The 10,983-nt window shown below is 45.0% G+C and overlaps 1 protein-coding gene across 1 annotated transcript in view; it reads right to left on the reverse strand.

Moving 5' to 3' along the window:
* The window catches only part of LOC105537642, a 183,377-nt gene extending 175,835 nt beyond the window's left edge, over positions 1 to 7,542 (reverse strand). The window contains exons 1-2 of the mRNA XM_011977287.1: positions 7,474 to 7,542; positions 170 to 401 (exon numbers count right to left, since the gene is read on the reverse strand). Coding sequence (XP_011832677.1) covers positions 170 to 401; positions 7,474 to 7,542 — 301 coding nt within the window. The remainder of the gene's footprint in view (positions 1 to 169; positions 402 to 7,473) is intronic.
* Between the last annotated feature and the right edge of the window lie 3,441 nt (positions 7,543 to 10,983).

Below are 10,983 nucleotides of genomic sequence, written 5' to 3' on the forward strand. Positions count from 1 at the left end.
TGCGGCCGCCAAGGGCCCAGACTCGGGGAGCTGAGGGGATACGCTCTGCCCTGGGCTGGGGGTCCTCGCTACAAGCGCGCCGGAGTCCCACCGAGCCGGAGGGAATCCCCGGTGATGCCAGCTGGCGTGTGCGCCGCGCTTTCCGCGGTCTTTCCCTAAGCCCTCTTACCCTCCCCACACCGTCCTGGATAGCAAGCGGTCTTCCCACGTTCCTCTGAGAGGAAGGCGAGTTCAGTGAAACAGGAGGGCCAGAGATGCTCCGGGATGGGTACAGTTCCCGCAAAAGACCGCCGACTGAGCTCCAGCTCCAGTGATCTGAGCGCCTCTTTGGGTACCACCCAGCATCTGCAGGCCTGGTGAGAGGGGCTCACGCACCTTCTCTCCTCCTTCGAAGGCTCCCGCTGTTTCCAGGAGCCCAGTTGCAAACCCCTGCAGAGGGTCAGCTGTCCGCGCAGCTCCCTCCACTCCGGGCAGAGTTGACCTACAGAGTGTGTTCAACTAGTCCCTTAAATGCCCAATAGTTCCTCCAAAGGAACAAGTGGACACTGGCCTCCCATGTGGGAGTTTATCTTGTTCTATCCGCATAAATCCGAGACTGGACAGATGTAAGAGCTGCCCCTCTTCAGGTCAAATTTTAGTTTGTTTATTTATTTATTTATTTATTTATTTAGAGATGGAGTTTCACTCTGTCACCCAGGCTGGAGTGCAGTGGCCTGATCTCGGCTCCCTGCAACCTCCGCCTTCCGGGTTCAAGCGATTCTCCTGCCTCAGCCTCAGGAGTAGCTGGGATCACAGGCATGCACCACCAAGCCCAGCTAATTTTTGTAATTTTAGCAGAGACAAGGTTTCACCATGTTGGCCAGGCTGGTCTCGAACTCCTAACCTCAGATGATCCACCCGCCTCGGCATCCTAAAGTGCTGGGATTACAGGCGTGAGCCACCACGCCAGCGCCCGTCCAGTTCAACGTTTATTGAGCACTTAGGGGGAGTCAGGCATCCTGCTAGGCAATGGGGAGGGGGTTACACACGGACCCTAGAAGGACGTCACAGCCCAGTGAAAAATTGGACACATAAATGGGTGATTTCAATATTATGGAACAGAAGGTTGCCCCTCTTCTCCACTGCTGGCTGCTCTACAGCCTACTCACTCCAACCTACCTGGAAGCTCCTCCCTCTCTCTGTGCAGTGTTTCATCACATCTCTTCCCGTGGCTTCTTCTCAACGCAAGTGTTCTTATTTGAAAAAAAAAAAAAAAAGTATCCAGTTGATGCTCCTATTCTGCCTGTTCCACAGATTCATTTACACTCATGGGCATCTGTTTTGTGCCTGGCTCCTTGCCAGGAGCTGGACAGGTCGCTGCTTTGTGCCTGGCTCTCTGAGAGGGGCTGAACAGGTGTCTGTTTTGTGCTTTGCTCTCCATGAGGGACTGGACAGGTGTCTGTTTTGTGCCTGGCTCTCTGTGAGGAACTAGACAGGTGTCTGTTTTGTGCCCAGATCTGAGAGGGGCTGGGCAGGTGCCTGGGCTGTAGTTGTCATCCGTCTTTGAAAATATAAAGAGAAGATGATTAGAAAACTCTGCATCTATACATCATGCAATAGGAGCTGTAAGACCTTAATCCTTTCACTGCTTAATCGTTTTTTCTAGAAACCAAAGGCTATGACCTTGAGGAAGCCAGTGCCCTCCTGGGGGATGGTGGTGGGCTATGAGAGGACCAGCTTCTAATGGCAGACATCTCTGTCCATGTCCTGGCAGATGATTCCCAGTCCCTTTTGCATGGAAAATCTCCCCTGACTGAAAAGACACTTTCACCCAGGACTCACTCAACTTTGACCTTGATGCTGTTTGCCCTCTCTGGGTCTCTAGTTCTCATGCACTGATCTTAGATTCACATTTTCCTTTTTTTAATTCCTTTTTTAGAATTAAAACTTTTTTTTGGTAAAAATATAAATAAAAAATAATATTTTAATATTCCTACCATCCAAAATGAACATTTTGGTATATCTGCTTTTGTTTTTTCGTTTGTTTGTTTTTGTTTTTATTTTTTTAAAAACGGAGTCTTGCTCTGTCACCAGGCTGGAATGCAGTGGCTCAATCTCGGCTCACTGCAACCTCCGCCTCCTGGGTTTAAGCGATTCCCCTGCCTCAGCCTCCCAAGTAGCTGGGACTATAGGCGTGTGCCACCACGCTGTGCTAATTTTTTGTATTTTAGTAGAGACGGGGTTTCACCACGTTGGCCGGGATGGTCTCCATCTCCTAACCTCATGATCCACCCGCCTCAGTTTCTCAAAGTGCTGGGTTTACAGGCATGAGCCACCGTGTCCAGCCCTGCTTTCATTTTTTAAAAGTCACTTTTCTTCTTGCAAAACTGGTATTTTATACACACACACACACACACACACACACATTGTAAAACATTAAAACTCTGCAAAAAAAAAAATAGAGAAGAAAAACAAATTTTATCACCAGAAATAATTTTCCTGAATATCAGATGAGGACTTTTTGGGCACAGATGGATACATATAGGCATACATCTTGATATATAGTTGGATGCAGGATTGAAAAATAGATAAGAAAAATATTCGAAAATGTTAATATCTCATAGTTGCAATTTTTAAGAAATCTAATTTTCTTTTAATAGAAGAAAAGAAAGCTAACATAAAGCTAAAGGAATTGTTAAGTTTTAAATATTTATTTCCCACATGAGAAGTACTGCTTTCTAAATAAGGCTACAAAGGCTCAGAAAAGATAATGAAAAGCAAGAGAAGAGTGGCATGATGTTTTATTTGTAGGCCTCATCATTGTAAAATCCAGGCAACTTTTTGCTATTACATTTGCACATTTTCTCACATCTCCCTTTACTTCACCTATCTTTGTTAGTTGTTTTCTGTTTTTGTTTTTGTTTTGAGACAGTATCTCACTCTGTCATCCAGACTGAAGAGCAGTGGCGCAATCTCGACTCACCTCTCAGGCTCAAGCAATCCTCCCACCTCAGCCTCCTGAGTAGGTACGTGCCACCATGCCTGGCTAACTCCTGGGCTCAAGCCATTCACCTGCCTCGGCCTTTCAAAGTGTTGGGATTACAGGCATGAGCCACTGCACTAGCGTAATTGTGCTATTGTCTTTCAATTACCACTCTCCATTCTGTAAGTACAGTTATCATGGTTGTTTAGTATTAGATCTATAATTAAGTAATTTTATGTTCAGTACCAGTCTTCACCTTCTCTATATCTGCATCCTTCTCTTTTTTTTTTTTTCTTTTTTTTGAGATGGAGTATAACTCTGTCACCAGGGTGAAGTGCAGTGAAGTGCAGGCTGAAGTGCAGTGACGCAATCTGGGCTCACTGCAATCTCCATCTCGTGGCTTCAAGCGATTCTCCTGCCGCCAAGCGATTTTCCTGCCTCAGCCTCCTGAGTGGGGATTACAGGCATCTGCCACCATGCCCAGCTAATTTTTGTATTTTTTATAGAGACAGGGCTTCACCATGTTGGCCAGGCTGGTCTCAAACACCTGACCTCAAGTAATCTGCCCATCTCAGCCTCCCAAAGTGCTGGGATTACAGGCGTGAGCCACCATGTCCGGCCCTATATCTGCATCCTTATCTACAAAACCCATTCATTCCTTTATCAAACATTATCAAATTCCTCTTATGTGCCAGGCACTGTGCTAGTCCTCAGGACTATGTGTGCAAGAGACAGCCCAAGTCCCTGCTCTTGTTAGGTTGACATTCTAGTGAGAAGAAGCAGACAAGCCAATAAACAAGGTAATTTCAACACTAGGAAATACTATTGAGACAATAAATCTCAGCAGAGAGCTAGAGAGAAAATGGGTCAAGAAGAGAATTGATTCAAGATAATTTGACCAACAAGAAGAAGCCAGCTGTCCAGGTGCGGTGGCTCATGCCTATAATCCCAGCACTTTGGAAGGCCAAGGCAGGCAGATCACTTGAGGCCAGGAGTTCGAGACCAGCCTGGCCAATGTGGCAAAACCCCATCTCTACAAAAAAATACAAAAATTAGCTGGGCATGGTGGTGCAATCAGACCAGGCGTGATGGCTCACTCTTGTAATCCCAGCACTTTGAGAGGGTGAGGCGGGAAGATCACCTGAGCCAGGATTTTGAGACCAGACTGGGCAGCATGGCAAAACCCCATCTCCACAAAAAATACAAAAATTAGCCAGGCATGGTGGTGCAAGCTTGTAGTCCCAGCTCCTGGGGAGTCTGAAGCAGGAGGATTACCTGAGCCCAAGGACGTCAAGCCTGCAGTGAGCAGTGATCACACTACTGCACTCCACTCTGGGAGACAGACTCTGTCTCAAAAAATAAAAATAAAAATAAAAATAATTTTAAAATAACTGCCTAGACCAGCACCAGGCACAGTGGCTCACACCTGTAATCCCAGCACTTTGGGAGGCCAAGGCAGTCTGATCACCTGAGGTCAGAAGTTTGAGACCAACCTGGACAACAAGGTGAAACCCCATCTCTACTAAAAAAAAGAAAAAGAAAAAAAAAGTATTTGGGTGTGGTGGCATGTGCCTGTAATCCCAGCTACTCTGGAGGTGAGGCAGGAAAATCACATGAACCTGGGAGGCGGAGGTTGCAGCAGTGAGCCGAGACCACACCCCTGCATTCTAGCCTGGGCGGCAGAGTGAGACTCCATCTCAAAAATAAAAATAATAATAATAATTGCTCAGACAAAAGAAAATTGGCATTTTTGAATGTCTACCTATTGACAAAATGTTCTTCAGAACAGTTTTACCTGTGAACTTGTACATTTCCCTCTACTCCCAACCAGGCTCTATTCTTTTCATGGGGGGAAAACATTCTAGTTCAATGGGTTGGGAATAAAAAGAGAGACATTTCATTCTTGTTTTAATTACATACTGGTTTATTACCAAATTCTTGCATGCCTGATTATTGGCTCATTGTACTTTATTTTATGAACATATTTTGCTTAGGCCCATTGACCACTCTGCTGTTGAGGTGTTCATTTACTTTTTGGTATGTGTTTCCTAAATTAAGTTCCTTTACTTGTTTATTTTATTACAAATGCAATGCATGCTCACTAGTTTAAAAAAATCAACAAATATGACCAGGTGCAGTGCTTGTAATCCCAGCACTTTGGGAGGCCGAGGCAGGTGGATCGCCTGAGGTCAGGAGTTCAAGATCAGCCTGACCAACATGGTGAAACCCTGTCTCTACTAAAAATACAAAAATTACCTGGGCATGGTAGCGGGTGCCTGGGTGCCTGTAATCCCAGCTATTTGAGAGGCTGAGGCAGGAGAATTGCTTGAACCTGGGAGGCAGAGGTTGCAATGAGCCGAGATTGTGCCATTGCACTCCAGCCTGGGCGACAGAGCGAGACTGTCTCAAAAAAAAAAGAAAAGAAAAATCAACAAATATACCATCCATCAGAAATGGCCATTGTTAACTCTGGAATACATACCCTTCTACATAATTACATGCACATACACACACACACATACTCCTACATTTTTCTTCAGGTATAGAGAAACAAACCATGTGCATTATTTGTTTTCTGATTTTGTCACTTAATAATACATCACAATCATCTTTTCATAACAGTACGTATATTTCTGCGAGGTTGTTTTTCAATAGTCCTGTAGCATTCCTTTGTAAGTTTATATCATATTTTACCTAACCAGTACCTTACTGCTGGGAATTCATCTTGCTTGCAAATTTCCATTTTTTTTCTTTTTTTTTTTTGCGGGGGGACAGAGTCTCACTCTGTCGCCCAGGCTGGACTGCAGTGGTGCGATCTCGGCTCACTGCAAGCTCCGCCTCCCTGGTTAACGCCATTCTCCTGCCTCAGCCTCCCGAGTAGCTGGGACTACAGGCGCCCGCCACCTTGCCTGGCTAATTTTTTGTATTTTTTAGTAGAGACGGGGTTTCACTGTGTTAGCCAGGATGGTCTCGATCTCCTGACCTCGTGATCCACCCATCTCGGCCTCCCAAAGTGCTGGGATTACAGGCGTGAGCCACCTCGCCCGGCCTGCAAATTTCCATTATTAAACACGTTTCTGCTACAAACATCTTTGTAACTGAATCATCGCATATGTCCTTAATGATTTCCTTAAGGTGAATTTTTAGAAGTGACTTATGAGATATTAACACTTTATTTGCCATGTAAATCGCAAATATTTATCCCTGATGTCTTATTTGCCTTTTCCTTTTGTTTATGAGTGGTTTTATAAATTTGCTTTCAGTCAGTAAGCTCATATTCACCAGTCCTTTAATTTGTTATTTATTCCTACGGTTTTTATATTCAGAAAGTCATTATTTATCTTGTGATCACATTTACCTGCTATAGGGCATGCTTTGATTGATGCCCCAGGATCCATTCTACTCAATGATCAGTCTAAGCCTAGCGTGTGATTCTACTTCCTTTGTTAGTGATCAATTCAGGAATTGGCTCAGCTGATCCAATTCTGGCCAATAGCATGCGAGAGGAAAGCTAGTGGGGAGCTGCTGGGAGAACTTAGACAATTCTAAGTGAGAGATAAAAGAAGAGATCACTTTTCCTCTTCTTATGTAAAAAAACAATACTCTTTGTTGTTTGAGTTTAATATTGTCAGAGCAGCATATTCTTGGTCTTGGGCATCACATCCACGGTTAAAGCAGGAATAAGTAAAAGAAGCAGCCTAAGCCAAGTATGTCCCTTTTGCCAGAAAAAGCAAAAACCTTCCAACCAATCCTTAGTAAAACAGCCTCATTAGCTAGAGCTCTTATATGGCCTCTGCTAGCTGCAAGTAAAGCTGGGATAGCAAGTATTGGAGTTTTCCAACCTCTGTAGCAGAAGCAGGCAAGGAGGAAAGGGATTAGGAATTGGGATTGTGTTAACCAAGGTTCAGTATGTGCCTCAGCCAGTTTACTTACTTGTTTGTTTGTTTGGTTAGTTTATTATTATTTTTTGAGACAGAGTCTCAGTCTGTCACCCAGACTGGAGTGCAGTGGTGCAATCCTAGCTCACTGCGGCCTCAAACTCCTGGGCTCAAGTGATGCTCCCACGTCAAGCTCCTGAGTAGCTGGGACCTCAGGCACACACCACCACACCTGGCTAATGTTTTATTAATTTTTTTTTTTTGTAGAGACAAGATCTTGCTATGCTGCCAGGCTAGCCTTGAACTTTTGGACTCAAGCAATCCTCCCGCCTCAGCCTCCCAAAGTGCTGGGATTACAGCCACTATTCCCGGCAGAGTTCGGTTCTTTGAGTTGTCATCCCACCCACCACCTCTGACAGCCCCAACATTTAGTGTTTTAGGTACTCCCAGATCCAGGATGTGTAGTAATAGGCCAAAGGCATCATTGTTTTCTAGAATGCATTGCACCACTTAGCAAATAAGCTCTGTGATGCCACAGGTTTTGTGATTTTCCCAAGCAAACTTCACTATCCCTTTCCCATTGCCTCATCACTTACTCTTGTTTGCACAGAGCCCTGGCTCTAATTTATTTACCTTTTCCTCAATCCTCCCATCTGTTTCTCCAGGAATCACCCTCAGAAATGAGGACACCATGACCGCCATCAGTCTAGTGAACACCTGAATGAGGATGGCCCCCAGGGTCTGTACATTTCCTGGGGAGAAACTGAGGCTGGGGTCTGGGATCCTCTCATCTCAGTTCCTGAGTTGCTGAAATTAAAGATATGAGCCACAGTGCCCAGCCAAACTGAGATTCCTATTGTTTGAAGAGCATCTTAAACAGAAGACCTGATTTTTTTTTTAATTCTAATTGTCAGGTTTCTTCTAGTTTCCTTTGTTACTTAGTAACTTCTTAATCCATCTGAAATTTAGCTTTATTAGATTATAGAATGCTGGAACTTTCTAGGAGAGCATATGAACCTCACCAGTACCTCAGAATATGAGAATGTACATTTGCACAGCAAATCCTGCAAAAGAGCCTGCATACTAATGTTCAGAAGTTTGTGATGAAAAACCATCTCCCTGATCCTACGTGCCAGTCTGGAAGAACTTCAGGAGATCTGTGGCTGTATTTCATCAGAACTGTGCAACTTAGCACCCTGGGTCAGAGTGCAGTGCTTCTGAATCCAAACTCGTATGCTCCATCCCCTAACACCCAAGCTAGCAAGATCCAAACAGAGAGAAATTTCTGTTTTATAGCTGCAACCTCTTCCTGTAAACCAAGTCAGGTGCCTTCATTTGAAGAATGAGATTATTCAAAGGAGACATTGAGTTTGAGATGCTGAAGACGACTTCAACAAATGGAAATAATTGCAAGGCAAAAAATAGCTACCATTAATCAAGCACCTAATCTCTATCAGTTACAGTATATACATATACGCATGTACTTTGTGTACATGGCACTACATTTGGAGCCAAAATGATCCGGTTCCAATGTGCTTCTGCCACTCTCCAGGTACATGATCATAAATAGACAACTTTTTGACCACACAGATCCTCAGCTTGCTTATATTTATAAATTTTAAAAATGAGAATAATAACATATATTTCAAAGGGTTATACAGACGAGCAAATGAAGATTGTGGATGTAGGTGTGGTATCGTAGATGTAGATGTGAAGATTGCGGTAGGGAGTTTGGTACATAAGCTCTTCATAAACATTTGTTAAGAATAACCAGTACTTAGGCCGGCCGCGGTGGCTCACGCCTGTAATCCCAGCACTTTGGGAGGCCGAGATGGGCGGATCACGAGGTCAGGAGATCGAGACCATCCTGACTAACACGGTGAAATCCCGTCTCTACTAAAAAAAATACAAAAAAAAAAAAAACTAGCCGGGCGAGGTGGTGGGCGCCTGTAGTCCCAGCTACTCGGGAGGCTGAGGCAGGGGAATGGCGTGAACCCGGGAGGCAGAGCTTGCAGTGAGCTGAGATCCGGCTACTGCACTCCAGCCTGGGTGACAGAGCCAGACTCCGTCTCAAAAAAAAAAAAGAATAACCAGTACTTAAGTTCTTGCTGGGACCCATCTGCATCAGTATTTCCCGGGTTTCATTTGTAAACTAACGGAATAAGCCCAACGGGGTGATGACAAAGTTTCTCTTCTTGACCTATCTCTTACCAGGTCTTAACCTCAGCCTATAAAGACTTGGACAGGCTGGACATGGTGGCGCACGCCTATAATCCAGCACTTTGGAAGGCCGAGGAAGTAGGATTACTTGAGCCCAGCAGTTGAAGACCAGTCTGAGAAACAGGGAGACCCCATCTCTACAAAAATATTTTTTAAAAAACTAGTCAGACATGGTGGTGTGCACCTGTGGTGTCAAGTACTCAGGAGGTTGAGGTGGGAGGATCACTTGAGCCTAGGAGTTCAAGGCTGTAGTGAGCTGTGATTGCACCATTGCACTCCAGCCTGGGCAACAGAGTGAGACCGTGTCTCTGAAAAAAAAGAAAAAGAAAAAAAGACTTGGACACACACTAACATGGTTCCAACAGCACAAGGACACACCCCCTAGCATGATTCAAGCCCACCCTGAAAGTGCCTGCCTATAAAATTCAAAGAGCTTACTGTTTATTCCAGCCAACACCTGAAGACAGGGTCCTGTGCTAGTCTCAGCCACATGGGCCAAGCCCTTTTCCCTTCCTGCTCTTTGTAATTTCTCACTTCCTTAACTCATCTCAAGCCCTGCCATCCCCTCGCTCCCTCCTTCTCCCTTTAAAATGCCCAGATACCTGGGCACAAATTGGAATGGAGCTCAGATCTTTCCCTGACTGTCAGTAGTATTGAATAAAATCTGTTTTAATTGCTTCAGCGAATGTCCAGCTGGTCCAACACAGATGCTCAGGTGGTGAGGCAGCTCTTCCAGGCAGTCATTCAGGGCTCTAGGTTGCTGACAACTCTTCATCTTCAATGTATAGCTTCCAAGTTGCCCTGGGGTCACCATTCCAAACAGCCTAAAGGAGAAAAGTCTGTGTGGGAGTAAGCATGGGGTGGGGTGGGGGTTTATAGGCCAGACCTGGAAGTGATGCCCATCACATTCATCCACATTCCTTTTGCCAGAGCTCAGTGACATACGGTGTACCCAAAGAAGAGGTAAAGAGATAGGTGCACAGCTGGTAGTCTCTGACACACATTCTAATGTACTCCATCCCACCCATCTCTGACTCTCTCTCTCTTTTTTTTTTTTTTTGGCCCTGTCACCAGGTTGGAGATCAGTGGCACGACCTTGGCTCGCTGCAACCTCCACCTCCCAGGTCCAAGTGATTCTCATGGCTCAGCCTCCCTAGTAGCTGGGATTACAGGTGCCTGCTACCACACCTGGCTAATTTTTGTATTTTTAGTAGAGACAGGGTTTCACCATGTTGGCCAGGCTGGTCTCCAACTCTTGACCTCAAGTGATCCGACTGCCTCGGCCTCCCAAAGTGCTGGGATTACAGGTGTGAGCCACCGCACCTGGCCTCTTCTGTCTTTATAGTTGACATTGTTCCTAACAGTTTAAATATTGTATCCTCAATATCTTCAAGGAGTTCCTTGAAAGTTCTCTGTTTTGCTCTTGGCAAGCGAGAAGGGAGAAGCCAGTTATTGAGCATGAATTATATACCAGTTAGCTTTTGCTGCAGTGTACCAGTTAGCTTTTACCACAGTAACAAATAGCTCCAAAGTTTCAGTGGTTGGCAGCTTGCTTTCTTGTTCACAGATGTGCAGTTTAACTGTGGCTGTGTTCAACATGGTTCCGTGCGTCTGCTCATTAGGGGATCTGAGCAGATGGATGAACTCATATATGGGATGTGTTGTTCTCACGGCAGAGCGCAAAATCAAGGGAGACATTTCTAACTCCTGAACATGCATTTAATGATTTTTCTCAGACTTGGCATCTATCACACCCACTCACAGCCCCCTGGTCAAAGTAATTATCATTGATAAGCCCAAAGTCAATGAACTCAGAAGTATATTCTACCTAGAGGGAAGCCGGGCAAGAATGGGAGAAAGTGTACAGGAGAGAACAAGCAATACAATCTCTCAATCTGGCTCAGCTGGACATTATATCAAAGA

This window comes from Mandrillus leucophaeus, unplaced genomic scaffold (assembly GCF_000951045.1).
Source record: "Mandrillus leucophaeus isolate KB7577 unplaced genomic scaffold, Mleu.le_1.0 Scaffold177, whole genome shotgun sequence".
In the NCBI taxonomy this organism is placed as follows: domain Eukaryota; kingdom Metazoa; phylum Chordata; class Mammalia; order Primates; family Cercopithecidae; genus Mandrillus; species Mandrillus leucophaeus.